Genomic DNA, 15,679 nt, shown 5'->3' on the forward strand with positions numbered 1-15,679 from the left:
CTGGTGATCCCAATTTTTCTTTTTTAAGTGAGTTGAATTTGGAAACCATGGTTATTGATTTCTCAATACAAGAATATTGATCTTTAATGGCAAGTGGCCACGAAAGTTCTAAAATGTCGTCATTAATTATTAGAGACCGCCAAATTAGATGGATAGATGGGTGTGTGAACCTTTTTATTTCTATGCAACTATTTCTCACTCAACCCCTACTCTATACTCTCACCCTCATAGCAGCTTGTTAGGAGTTGGTGTTTCTTTTTGATTTAATATAATTATTTGTCGTTTCCAAAAAAATTATTAGAGACTAATGCTGAAGATTCATCACTAATGCTCAAATGGTCGATCGTTATTGTTCTGGTAAAAATATATATCACCATTATGTAAACAGATTCTTATCACCAAGATACCAAATCAGAAATACAATAGAATACTATAATAACATACAATAGAAATACAATTGTACAAATCGTTACACAATGGAGCTAATACTTGAAGTCTTGTGATGATGTTGTTGCCGGCACCGGTGGACAACATGTGATTATACTTTGACACATCATATCATGAGACTTGACCGTACTCTCTCTCTCTCTCTCTCTCTCTCTCTCTCTCTCTCTATATATATATATATATATATATATATATATATATATATATATATATATATATATATATATATATATATATATATATATATATATATATATATATATATATATATATATATACCATTGTTTTCTAGATTTATTGGGTTGAAAAACATATGCATCTTCATCTTCTATCGAATCCACTAAAAACAAACACCCACATACTCACATTAAATCATCTTAATATTCATCCATATCATTTGCATCTTTCATCCAAATCCATTGAAAAACAAACATATACTAAATCGACATCTCCTACTAGGTTTTTTCCCTAAATTCAAAACCTATTCTCAATCGAATCACCTGATCCACTAATGAAACCAAAAAAAATAAAAAATAAATAAACCCCATTAGCCTAGCATCTACCAATCAACAAGAACACAAAATAGTTAAATTTATTGTCAAAAGTTTCCCCTCTATATACATTAACCATTGATCTTTTGTTTCCAAACCTTCTTTGTTTATATCTCCAAATGTGAAACATACAAGGAGATGGAGGTAGCTTCTCTTCCGGAAAGACCGGTGGTGTTTTGGAAGAAGGTCAACAAAGACAACCACCAATAGTCAACTCCCACAGTAACTCCACAACTACGGATGTTAGGATCCAACCCTCAAGAACTTCTTCTAGATTCATCTAAGAAGAAGAAAAGATCTCTAACATAGATTATCCCTTCACAACCTCTGATTGAAGCACTGAAACTCAATCCCATTTAAAAGAGAAACTGGTGCTAAAAACCATGACTCAAAACTTGGATCCATCTTCTTCATCTGGATGAACCCATCTAATAAAAACCTCCATCGATTGATTACAAATAATAAGCACAAACTCGGATTTAGAGGAAGGCAGCGATTCGGAGAACCCTCTTGAAATTGAGACTCACTACAAATCTTTTGGTTCAGCTTCAGAGATGGTGATATTGAGTGTATCGGTGTGTAAGATATGGCCACCGAAGATTTATCCATCTCTGGAGTTCGTCAACGTTCTTAGTAGTGTTCATCGTTGTTTCAAGTGTTGTTCTTCGGATTATGATTTTTTGCGTAGGTTTTCGTTTCAAATCCAAGACTAAGAACAAGTTCCCTTCTCCATATTTGTTTCAGAAAACATCGAGTTTATGTGTGTGTTGTGTTTTGAAGAACACGACCACTGTGTGAAATGTATGTGTTTTAATTTTGACAAGACAAATAATGAGAGTCTTATTTTTTAATTATTAGAAATCAATGAATAAGTATTAGATTTTAAAAAATATAAAATAAATACATTAAGGGTATTATAATCATTTCAAGTTTAGAATAGATGAAACTAGCTCAAAAGAACTACATATCAAAAAAATTAGAGTTTTGACCAAAACCCATAAAAAATACATACCACATGACCATGTTTACAATTTTGCCACCTTTTTATTATATTGTATTGAAAGTTAAACATCTGTCAAACGAGTCTTTGTAAATTCACTAATTATGATATGTATATACCTCTGTTTTTACCTTTTTGTGTCGATTGCTTTACGCCATATACTATAAACATGGTCGAATAAACTATACAATATTTTCTTAATTATCTATTTATTTAAATTACAAGTACTTTTAAAGATTACTCCCAACATAATCAAACCATCAAATTCACTAATTACAAGGAGTTGGGGTTTTGTGGTGACAATGATACTAGGATGCAAAGTGTCATTTTTGCAACCAATGAGGTTGTGAAGTGTAAGAAGAGACAAAACAGCGCAAACCGATTGTATGTATGCATGGTTAATCTTTTGATTGGTTAGTATTATTATCAATGCCAAGCGCTTCTGCCAAATCAAAGTTCAAACTCCCTTTCTTCATCGATCTGCTACTTCTCATCCCATCATCCGACTTCCTCATCATTGCGGTAAATTCTGCATAATCTATGCGCCCATCCTGTCATGAAATCAAGAAATGAATATGTATAACTTTAAACGTAAATCAAAATAATAATAATAATAAAGATGAAGATGGATGATGGAATAACATTGTCTTGATCGATTTCCTTGATCATTTCATCCAGCTGAGTAGTGTCGCTTAGACCAAGATCTTTGCAAGCTTGCTGAAGTTCATCCATGGTGATGTACCCACTTCCATCTTTGTCAAAATAAGAGAAGGCTGTAAGCAAATTTTCCTCTCTCTCCATCTTATTCAAATGCAATGTTGCAGCAAGAAATTCACCATACTCTATCGTCCCACTGCTGTCTGTATCAGCCTGCCGTCAAGCTTTATCTATGTTATGTTATGTTACGTAACATTTTTTTTTTTAATATTATTCTATCATAAGAATATTACAAGGCCTTTCAAAATGTACAACTTTTGTTTTATTGGTGACTCGATGACATGTAGTCTAAAGAGCATGGAATTTTGGAGAAATGTGAAATGCATATAAGAAAAAGAAAAAAAAAAAACTTACTGCATCCATGAGTTCCTTGATCTCAGATTCCATTAGATTGGAGCCAACTTTGTTTAATCCTAGTTTGAGTTCTTCAAATGTGATGGTGCCATTGTTGTCTGTGTCAAGCATTTTGAATAACTCCTTTAGCCCACCAATCTCCTCTTCTGAAAGCCTTTCTGCAATTACCTAGGAACAAATTTGAACTTAAATAAAGATGATGATTTTATGTAATGAATGCCTTTTTTTTTGGTTATAAATGTAGAAACATTTAATAATATGATAAATGAAAAGGTATTAGTTAGTATTACACGCAAAGCCATCTTTTTAAGTTTGTTCATAGCTGAGAAGTGCTTGAGGCGCGATATGACTGCAGAGTCAAGAGGCTTGTCTGAAGCAACTGTGTCATCCCCAATCCATGGATGACCTGTTTCTTATAAGAACCAATGAAATTCAGGATACAGTTTGATTGAAAAATGAGCCATGAACCAAAACAAACAAATGATAAAACTCACATAGGACTTGATGGGCAGTTATCCTTTGTTGTGGTCTTCTATCAAGCATTCTTTTTATTAAATCTTTTGCACTTTCTGTAATTTCTGGCCATGGATCACTTTCAAAATCAAGTTTTCCCTTCAAAATCTGCCTAAAAATACCTGAATCCGATTCTGCATTTATCATCAGATAATGCAATGTTACTAATCATCTAGACATTAAGCATCAGCCAGAGAAAGAGAGAGAGGGGTTCCTTTTTTGTTACGCATGCATCTATGAAGACACGAAGAAGAAAAACTTTTCTAATCTAATGAATTAAATATGCAATATATGGAAAAGTAAAGACTAAAACTCTGTTCTTTACTAATATCATATAAAGGCTATATGTAGCCTTATACAGAGCCATGTGAAATGAAAGTAGCCATAAATTCTACTCATTTACTCCACCTAAAGAACTGGTACAAGCTAATGACCTGCTCTTCTCTTCTTAAGTATACTTTCTCAGCGTGTAACTAAATTGAATTCGGTCAAACTAGAATACTCACTTTAAATAATAAACTATTAACTAAAACATAAAATATAGAACCATAAATACTTAAAGTTCTAGCCATGTATAAGATCACGTGAACCCGTGATTACCGAATCGATTCATCCAACAATCACCCTCTTAATCGGTTTGCTCATACCACTTGTTCACAATAACACTGACTCCTCTTCAATTAGATTTCCCTCTTGCTTCTCCCACTTAGGACACTCATTATTGTAGAGACTAAATTCACCATACTTGTAACATTTATTGTGGATTTTATACAAGACACGTTCATTAGCATCTCAACTCTTCCAAGACTCACCTCATTCAAAAAAATAAATAAATAAATAAATAAAAAAATCCCAGACCCACAACCTTTTCCTTGGTCACGTCTAAAACCATCCCGATTTGAACCTCCATTGCCACAATGCCTAGAAACATGTGATTTTTCTTCACAAGCCAACAATAAACCACCTTGAATGTCCCCCGTTTGCTCTGTTCCTTTTAAACGCTCCTCTTACACCTTCAATCTCCCAACAGTTTCATCGAATAACATTGAATCCAACTTAAAACATTGTTCTATTGAAGCCATGATTTGAAGAAACGACTTAGGCATCGAGTCTAGTAACTTTTTCACCAAGTCCACTTCTTCAAGCTCATATACAAGAGTCCTTGCTTTTGAGGGCTAAACCACATAATTTTGTCATAAATCATCAACCGTTTCACCCTCTTTCATGCGAAAACTTTCAGGCTCCCTCTTCAATGTTGCTTGTCGAGTCACTGTCACCCAACCCACACCTAAATACCATGTCTTCATCCTACAATTGTTTTGGATCGGTGTTTTTTTTTAACAACTGAATATTTCAATAAAAAAAAAAAAAAAAAGACAACCCACAACAAGAAGTTAGGGCCAAAATTACAACGAGTTATCTAACAATGGGTTTAATAACCACTTGGACCAATAAACACTAGCATTTTTACACCTACTAGTGAACCAATCAAATGAAGTAAGAACAATTTTATCAAACAATTCTCTTCATTTCAACTTAGACACCCAAAACACCATATCATTTCTATACCTCCAAATGATCCACAACATGGCCAAAACAATCACCTCAATAACATCTTTCTTCATCTTAGTGTTGTTCACCGTGTCCACCCATGACAACAATTCAACAATATTCACCAGGGTAGGTAAGTTAATATCCAACCACTTAGCAATTATGTTCCATAATAGATTCACCATTTCACAAGACATAAACAAATGCTTCACATCCTCTCATTGCACATTGCAAGCATGACATAACGTACATGGGATATCCATTCCTTTATTAGCTAAATTTACCCTAGTTGGAATTGTATTCAACAACAAATGCCATATAAATATATTAATTTTTAGGGGACATGTTTGTTCCACTTCGTACCATTAGGATCTAAATCCCACATCCATGATAACCGAATTGATCACAATGTTCAAGGTGTCAAATTGTTCTTCCTATTGACCATTTCTCGGCTGTCTTCTCCAATTCCACCTCCACCTGTCATGAATGTAGCGATCACCCACATAACACTCTTTTTCCATCTCTAAAGCATACATCCTAGGTAGCTTATCAATTAGTCTAGTATCCCCAACCCATATCGCTTCCCAAAATCTAGTCGAAGTACCATTTCCTACTTTTCTCCGTGACAAATAATCAGGAACAATATGTTTTGTATTAAGGTCATCAATACATTTGACCAAATTTGCCCAAACACAACCACCTCTTTATTTTTCAGAAAACCAAGTCAACCCCCCATGATCAACATGAATTTCTTTTATCAACTTAACCCACAAAGCATTTCGATGAACTAGAAACCACCATTTCCATTTATAAAATAATGCAATATTAAAAGCATATATGCTACCAATTCCAAGGCCACCATTTTCTTTAGAATTTAACGTTGTATCCCATTTAATCCAGCTTATATTTCGTCCTTCCTCTTCCCCTCCCTAAAAAACGAGATCTCATTGATTCAAGTAATCGACAAAAAGTCTTCGGAACTTTAAATAGTCATAATATTCAGATTTCTCAACAATACCATTTGAGACTAAAAATGATCAAGTTTGGTCATTTTTGTACCTTTTCTATTCATGCGAGTGAACTATCAACCACCCATGGGAACATCAAAGAGGTCTGCGTCTATAATAAAATTATTAAAGTCATATGTTGTTCGTTTACAATATTCCGTACCATATCTTTCTTCATGTGATCTAATAGCTAAAAATGATGAATTCACCATTATGATTATTCATAAAAGAGATGATAAAATCTCATGCTTTTTTTTATGTTTATCTTGTGGTGCATAGACATTGACAAGGAAACACTTTATTCATAACCTTAACCTATTCCCATCCAACAATAAGAACGTTTTCATTAGACCAAAGTTTCAATTTAAGAAATAACGTCGGATCCCATATAGTCAGGATGCCTCCTGATCTCCCTTGTGGTACCCCTTGTGCGTTAGTATCAACAATATCAAATTAATAGTTACCCACTTACCCCACATAGCTTTAACACAAAAGAGATCTACCCGTATCATTTTTGTTTCTTGAATTCCAAAAACTGTAATTCCATGCTCAACACATAAATTTCTCACACATTTCCTTTTAGAGTCACTTTTTACCCCACAAAGATTTAAGGACATACTATTAATCTAAACTTTTCATTCTCACCAATTCTTTCAATCATCACTTAAATATCCTCTTTACACCCATTTATTTCATACCCAAATGCGTTTCCCACCTCAATGTACTTATCTAACATTTCAATCAAAGACCCAATTGTTACTTTTTTCTTTCTTAATTTACCATTAGTCTTACATACTTTCGAAGAAAAAGAGGAAACTATTGATGTCTCCATTTGTTTTCTATTAGTTGTCGAATTTGAGACCATTGGTGAGTGAAACTTTGCACCATTGAACCCTAGTGGCTTAGAATCCAACTTTGAACTTTCCATTGCATCCCCATCAGCTAGCTGGTTCGCCTCTTATCTCTTTCCTCATGTTCGTGAAAATCAGCCTCTATCTCGGCCCTGTGGTCTAGTTGTTATTCTCAGCAAGCCTAATTTCTCTCCAACAAAATTGATTTTTTTTGCAACATCTTGTTTTGTCCGGTGAACTTTTCCATTTTCTTTACTAGTTACCTCTTTCCTTTCCATTTGGAAACCACCCTTCCTTTCGCCCCATCTCATATGCCATGTTTCTGTGGCTAGACCCGACAATCAAGCGGGTTTTGACCCTGATCCGCTCCAAACCCGTGCAAAGTTAATGGGTTTGAATCATATTTTATAATTCATTTAAACGTTAATGACCCGTACCCATTAAACCTTTTATTAAAAGGGTCGGGTTTGGATCACTATCGATTCGATCCATTTATGACCCGTCCCATCTAAAGTTTTAAAATTTAAATTTAGTATTTATAAGTTATACATTTATCAATTACCGATATAATCTTTAGTAGATGACTCGAGGAGTTCGATCGTTCCACTTCCACTTCCGGGTTCCTAGTGGCCGATTTCTGATCAACTTCCGATACAAATAACTGAGTGAAATCATACAAGTTTGTAATAGTAGACATTTGTTTTGTTTTGGAAATGTTATTAAGTTATAATTGAAGTTTATTTTGGAATGAATGTTGTATCGCTCTACTTTTTTGTGCTTCATGTTATATACTTATATGTGTTGTAATGCATAATTATAACCTAATCTTAATATTGTAAATGGATCCGGTAAAAGGGTTGAAAGTCCGTTGATTCGGTGGATAAGGGTATGGGTTTAATTATTCAGAACCCTGCGGGTTATGGGTCGGGTTTGGAAAACATTTGAAAATTGCTTAGTGGGTTTGGATCAAGGCCGATCAGCTCGAAACCGGCTCCATTGTGAGGCCTACCTCTTCCACAACACATTCGTTGAATTGATTGTTATTAACTTGATCTTCCTGTCTCATTTTTTGAAAAGTATCCGGTATGATCTCCTCCACCTCTACCTCTTCGTCATATTCATCATCGCTATTGTTATTTTGTTCCTCACCATCACCTTCTTGTTCACTCTCTCTATCATATTCCATTGACCTTTCTTCTGGTTTCTATATGGTAGGACACCAAGAAGCAATCTCTCTCACAGTCATGACATAGTTTTTCCCTTCGATTGTTATCATTGGATTATCATTAATTAAAGATGCATTTGTAGAATTTACACACACACACACAACCAGAAACTCTTTTGTTCTTCCAAGTCACTATCCATAAACATAACATCACCATACGAGGCTGCAACTTTTTTAAAAGCAACTGATGTCCATGTGCATAGCGGTAATCCTTGTACCTCTAACCATACCATCATCTCCTTTATCACAAAAGACTTCGACACAGGTCTTATCTCTTTGAAACTTGACTTTACTCTTTCATTTTGCTTAAAGCTACACAAACTCGGTGTTTTGGAATTCTAGCCATACCCACTTTCCTCCCATGTAAGTAATCTTCATCCTATCAAACCCTTCCAAACCAAAAATTCGATATAGAAGAAAACTTTTCTAATCTAATGAACTAAATATGCAATATATAGAGAAGTAAGGACTAAAATCTATTCTTTATTCACATCAGATAAAAGCTATATATAGCGCTCTAGAGAGCCACGTGAAGCATAAAAGTAGCCATAAAATGCTACTCATTTACTCCACCTAAAGAACTGGTACAAGCTAATGACCCACTCTTCTCAAATATACTTTCTCAACGTACAACTCCATAGAATTCAGTCAAACTAGAATACCATTTCTACATAATAAACTATTAACTAAAACATAAAATATAAAACCATAAATACTCAAAGTTCCAGCCATGCATAAGATCATGTGAACCCGTGACTACCGAACCGATTAATCCAACGAGAGAGAGAGAGAGAGAGAGAGAGAGAGAGAGAGAGAGAGAGAGAGAGAGAGAGAGAGAGAAGAGATACCTGCCCAAAATGGAGGAACTCCAGATAGCAAGATGTAGAGAATAACTCCAGCACTCCACACGTCAATTTCAGGTCCATAATGTTTATGAAGAACTTCAGGTGCAACATAATACGGGCTTCCAACCACATCTGATAGATACTGCCCTGGAAAACAAATCTAATAACATTATGTATCCACACTTCTTTTCTATTTTATTTAACACTTTCGTTCATTCATTTCTATCTCTTACAACATTCTACTTCCGATTTTATTTTTTCTGTAAGGGTTTGAAAAATTACCCCATTTGGATGATTTTTCTATAATTGACTAGATTTTTCCATCTACAATGTTGTAATATGAATTAATGAAAGAAAAACCGGATAACATATAAATTAAAGAAAATACATTGCTATTTCATGCATTAAACTCTTCCACTACCATAATGTTTCCACTCTTATAATATCAATTTTCAACTCTCGGATTACTATTATGTAAGACAAGTGAAGAAATTGTGACTTGGTAGTATGTGTTTTTCATAAGTTAGAAATTGTTTAAAATTCTTCTCTAATCCACAAATACAATGCCTTGGACCACAAGTTTCATATTGCCTTGGAGTACAAGTTTCATATTTTTGCTTGACAGAAAACAACTTGTAGGGCCATATTTTCTTTTAATCTACATGAGAAAAAAGAAAACATATGTGAAAACATTTCCATCAATCCATGGTAAAATCTAAATTACTTCAACTACAAAACAAAACAAATTTTCAAAAACCATAACCAAATTACATTTGACACACAAAATGACAAAATTTCATGTACCCATTTGTGTCATGTAAGAAACTAAATCATGGAAGAAGAACCTGGTTTGTAGAAGATTGACAATCCAAAATCTATAGCCTTAAGCTGTGCATCCTTATCACAACTATGAAACAAGAAGTTCTCAGGTTTGAGATCTCTATGCATAACTCCAAGAGAATGACAAGCTTCAACAACACCAACAATCGTCTTCATCAATTTAGCTGCTTCTCTCTCGCTGTAATGCCCCTTCTGTACAATCCTATCAAAGAGTTCGCCACCTGCACAAAGTTCCATAACCAGATGAACAAACACGTTGTCCTCATAAGCGCCTTTGATCCTCACGACACATGGATGCTCCGATAAGTGATGCAATATTTGAATCTCTCTCCATACATCATCATAATCATCCTTGCATAACATCTTCCTTTTGGGTATGGATTTGCAGGAGTAATCGATACCTGTTGATTTCTCTCTACACAGGTAGGTAGTACCAAATTGACCTTGCCCTAATTTCTTCCCCATGGCGAAATGGTCTCTCAGTCTTGGAGTTGGGTGTGGGAGGACTGTGGTCGAAGGCTTTAATGACGAAATTTGAGTGGGTCTCTTCATTGATCGATCAATCAGGCTACCGGATCTTGATCGGTTTCTTTGTTACGAAGACGGAAACAGCAATTGGGAGAAAGGTGGAGGAAAACGAGGAAGAAACTGTTATCTCATGCAATTCATGGTTGGATGGTGTATTCACTATAAATATCCCTACACAATTAGAATCAATCATGCATTGTAGTTGTATCAAATTTCATTATTATATCCGAAAATGCCTCCATTTGAGAACTCTCATTTGAGATAGGAAAGGGTAGTTTTGACGGAGGTGTAAATCTATTTTCTACCGCTTCAATTTCATCGGTTCGTCCGTTTTTTTTGGTTCTTGCTACAGTTGCCCTGCTGTTTCTCACGCCTCGATTTCAGGTAAACCTTCTTCTCGCATCAGACACCTTCTTCTTTTGTCGTTCTAATCGGAAGCTATATGCGGATTTAGAATACACAGTTTTGGGTATTGCATACAAAATTTAGAAAAAGATCACAAATCATTCGCAAGAGAATCAATAGCTTTAGGGTAGTCATACCCGAATCTGTCTCCCCAAAACGATCATAGCTCCGTTTCATTCAGAATTTCTTCCAATGGTAGAAAAACTGCTTCTATGTTTGAAATGATTACTAAGCTTGATGTCAAACTGTTCGATGAAATGAAAAAGAGACAACAGTTATTGCAAGCGGCCATTCAAAACTAAAACCTAACCCAACAATTTATTAAAATATATTTTCATCTATGTACCCAACCAATTAAAACAATTTTTATCAACTCTATTAACAACTCATCCAACCCAACATTTTAATATTATAAAATAATTAAAACTATACAAAAACATATAAATATTGGTCTTTATTTGTAGAGAAAAAAAATTATAAATATGTCTATTTTGTATTTTTTATTTTTAAAAAGATAAAACCTAATTTAATATTTATAAGATTTATTTAAAAAAAAAAAAAAAAAAAAAAGCAATTGAAATTTTAGAACAAATGTTCAAGACTAAGTTTGGTGCACCCACCATTTGTGTTTTTAGTTGGCCATTTTTCTTTAATTTTCGTTTTCTTTTAATCCATTTTTGGTGACCAACCATTAAAATGGTCACCAATGGGAGTGGTCTAAGCACAATCGTATAAAGCAGGAAAAAATAAGAAAGTTCATCTCTACCTCTATGTGATCTATGTGAAGCTGTGACGGAAATATCAATAAGAAGAGAAAAAAAAATTCGAAAAAATGTGTACTCGCAAATATCAAATTTAAATATTAAGATGTAATCATTGGTTTAATGCACTATTACTTTAAAAATAATTATGTTATTATATTTGGACGAATTTTTTTGTGCCACTGCTATTAAAAATGTCTATGTTCGCCATTATATATATATATATATATATATATATATATATATATAGAGAGAGAGAGAGAGATGGATGATCATTTGAAAACATAAAGTTTCCCGAGAACCCGATAACTAAAAGTGGACAGTTCGATCAATTTTTTGGACGGTTTAGATGATTAGTGGCATAGTTTGTAAATATGATCAAATTTAATGGTATATTAGGTTTTTAGCAATATATCACAAGGGTAAATCTGGTATATAAAAAAATAAAAAAATCAAATTAGCTATTAATTGAAATATTCATTAGCTTTTTTTTTTCTCTCTCTCTCTCTCTCTCTCTCTCTCTCAATGTATCGTGTTCTTCACCAACATCCTCGTCTCTCCGTCGAACGCCTCCTGTCCTCCAACAACCACCCTACCTCTATCAACAACCACCACCTTCAACGGCTTACAGTTGTTTCTTTCATCGACCACAACTACGGCGACCTAATATATTCGCTATCTCTTTATCTCTCAATCACCAATTTACTCCATGATTTCCACCGCCTAACGTTGCTACCGTAGATCTGGAAACAAAATCCATTTCGTCGATCCATTATATCATAAACCGATCTCCAATGAAGATCCCAAATGATTGATAGATTGAACTACATGATGGTTGCGTCCTTCTTCCCTCTCGGAGTTTCGTGCCCTAATAAATCAACCAGAGGTCCGATTGCTCCAGACCCCCTGATTCAGAGGTTCAATCGGTGTCAGCGCTGCTCAAGTGTTCGACCAATTTCTTCACATGCGTTTCGATTTCAGTGAGATCAGGTATCGCTTCACTACATGGACATTTTAGCAAAAACAAATTAGTAATTAGAAGATAATTTTAATTTCTCTTTTTGAATATTAGTCAGGCTGCCAGGGTAATCCCTTTAAACTACAATGAGAGAACTTGTTGAAAAGGAACTTGATTCTGCAGAGTCCATTACAGAGCTTCCATTAGTTGAAGTAACAATGTAAGTGACCATGTCTATATATATATATATATATATATATATATATATATATATATATATATATATATATATATATATGTTGTTTCATGCTCTGAATTCTAAACACATAACCATGCACTTTAGTTATATTTATCATATTCTTTTTATAGTATGAGGAACTTAATCCAAAAGCAACTATGACCGATGCAAACAACATCAATTCATCAACAACAACTTCTGTTCAGTTAACATCTAAAGTGGTTTTGCCTAAAGGTTCTACACTTGTTATTAGCCTTACAGATGTTAGTGAATTATGTCGTGGACACACAAAAAGCGGAAATTGAAAAGTTAAAGGCATCATAGAAAAAAAATATATAGCAATCTTATTATATACTCTGATTATAGAAACCCAAGTGTGACATACGTCTATACTTTTGCACATGGAATGAATTTTTAATACTTACCCAATTGATGAATAAACTAATCAAAATCAGACTTGAAAAGACCCAAAAATCTTGACCAAAAATTTCTTTTTAAAGCATTAATAAAAACCATAAGTATCCAATCATTTCATCTATAAACAAAGGTTCACATATCAAATTAGAATATCATCTCAAAACATGTTCTTTTTATCAGAGTGAAACATCTTAGGCTAAAACTTCTTGGTGTGTGTTATGCGATCATTCCGAGCTCGTCCATCCGCTACCGGAAGTACCTGAAACCAAAACTGAAAACAGTAAGCATGAAGCTTAGTGAGTTCTCCAACCTACCACATTCCACATACGTATAACCATGTACACATAATCATGAACTACTAGGCCCTCGCCCGCTGCATCGGGCCCCGACCGGCATCAGGCCCCACCTAGCATCAAACCCCGCTCGGTATATATATCTGTATCTCTTAGGCCCCGCCTGTCTTCGGGCCTCGCCCGCTATACACATACATACAATCAATAACATACTCGTATATAAATAAACGCACTCTAACTGTACCCTGATCTAAGGCCTCACCTAACTTGGTCCCCGCCCCTGGTCTGCTATGGAAGTTATGGAACCCCATCCAGACTCCTGCTAGTAGTGAGATACGGGCCCCCGCCCACACTCACATCCTCCCTATCACGGGCCTCACCACTACTATGCTAATATCGAGATATGGAACCCCATCCATACTCAACTGGTGATGAGATACGGGTCCTCACTCACACTCACATCCCTACTAGGCACATACAAGTATCACAGAGACACCATGTATATTCTAACATACAACATAAGAACCTTCCTCGGGATTGCCCTGGTATCGGACTCCCAATCTGGAAACATACCATCCTGTAACACACTTCGGGCTTACCCCGACATCGGACTATGACATCCCCATTTTCATGGCCAAAAAAGACCGATTTGCTTATGCTTTATTTTGAAAATCAGAGTAACCTTTTAAAGAAAAATGTAGCGGAATTTGTTCCCAGAAAAACATGATAAATACCTTATCAAAGCATTTCCGAAGAAATGTATTTTATTCATTTAAAACATTTGGATGTCATCGTCAATACATAAACATAAGCATAAACAAAACTTACATTCATTATCACTAGTGATTTATATCTCCTTAATCTTTCAGTGTAATGTAACTTCATATCGACACTTGTGATACAAATGAACTGAGTGGGTCAAGTTGGAAAACCTGGTGAGTACATAGGGTTTTCAACCCACAATAATATAATTATTATGTTTAATCATCAAACAGTTAACCCGATTACCAATCCCCATTATCATATTTACTCTTAAGGATCTACACTAAGAATCAGCTATTCCTCGTTAATTCATTCCTAAGGCTTATCCTAAGGAATAGGCACGAAGTCCATCGTCTTCAGGGTTTAGGCACTAAGTACGCATAGTCGTCAGGGTTTCTACAATAGGCACTAAGTTCATAGTCGCCAGGGTTTAGGCACTATGTCTGCATAGATGCAAGAGTTTATACAACATGCACTAAGTCTACATAGTCGCCAGAGTCTTTTAGGGTACATCTGGTGAACACACAGTTAAAAGCATTTGGTGAACACATAGTTCAAAACATATGGTGAACACTTAGTTTAAAAATACCTAGTGAATACGTAGTTCAAAAACACCTACAAGTTACGAGCCTGGTACGTTCCACTGGACTATCTAAAATAGTCAGTGGTTGTCATCTATACTCCGCTAGATGGCTAGATCATCTTAAACATTGAGGTATGTCATCATTTTATCACACATCAACTATTTCATCTACTCATGTTTTACCCAACATTTTTGTAGATATAAAATACATATATACAGTTTAAATCATTTAAAATATGTATAAATCGCTCATCCATCATAGATATCAAAAACACAGATAATATGCACACATAGCACATAATTTATATTAAATATTTCATATCTATGTGTAAGATGAAAGTAACTATGCACTCACTTGTTACAGTGATGATTCCAAACTCTGGCAGTGCTTCGCTTCTAACGATTCTATTTTCCTTCGACGAAACCTAGCATTATTATCGCTAAATTTTAGTCTAATATTTATTGCGACTAATTATTAGTCTACATTCGTCATTAACTCAGAGTCTACTTCATGATCTATCAAGTAAGGAACAACCAGGTAGGATCACATCGGAGGTAAGGTCCGTTTGGTATACGAAGTATACTGTTTGGAAATCTCACTCACCTCACTAAATCACAGCCTAGACATCATTCTCGTAATTAGATTAGTCAGTATAAAGACTTTGAATCACTGATAAATCTTATTTTTAGGTTCATAATAACGATATTATATTTAAATATAAGCTATATTTGAAGTACGGTAGGCGTATCTCACTTACAGCGAGTTTTGTTAAAACCCGGGCACTGTTGGAGTAGAGCTTCTGATCCGAAAGGCTCTTTCTCTCGGAAACGTC

General features: G+C 34.8%; 1 protein-coding gene across 1 annotated transcript; it reads right to left on the reverse strand.

The window, feature by feature from the left end:
- Positions 1 to 2,247: 2,247 nt before the first annotated feature.
- On the reverse strand, positions 2,248 to 11,135 carry LOC145037540 (calcium-dependent protein kinase 11-like). The gene is made up of 7 exons (XM_078986227.1): positions 9,907 to 11,135; positions 9,065 to 9,208; positions 3,564 to 3,716; positions 3,360 to 3,475; positions 3,070 to 3,237; positions 2,641 to 2,868; positions 2,248 to 2,549 (listed from the first exon to the last, which is right to left on the reverse strand). Exons 1-7 carry the CDS (start codon positions 10,451 to 10,453, stop codon positions 2,397 to 2,399), a joined length of 1,509 nt encoding a protein of 502 aa, XP_078842353.1. The 5' UTR covers positions 10,454 to 11,135; the 3' UTR covers positions 2,248 to 2,396.
- Between the last annotated feature and the right edge of the window lie 4,544 nt (positions 11,136 to 15,679).

Source organism: Lactuca saligna, chromosome 3 (assembly GCF_052625555.1).
Source record: "Lactuca saligna cultivar CGN05327 chromosome 3, ASM5262555v1, whole genome shotgun sequence".
Lineage (NCBI taxonomy): Eukaryota > Viridiplantae > Streptophyta > Magnoliopsida > Asterales > Asteraceae > Lactuca > Lactuca saligna.

Coding starts and splice junctions, on each gene's coding strand:
- LOC145037540 (XM_078986227.1), bottom strand. CDS start 10,453: ATGAAGAGACCCACTCAAATTTCGTCATTAAAGCCTTCGACCACAGTC. Junction 3,238..3,359: donor TTAAAAAGATGGCTTTGCGT/GTAATACTAACT, acceptor ATTTGTTCCTAG/GTAATTGCAGAAAGGCTTTC. Junction 2,550..2,640: donor AGGAAATCGATCAAGACAAT/GTTATTCCATCA, acceptor ATTTCATGACAG/GATGGGCGCATAGATTATGC.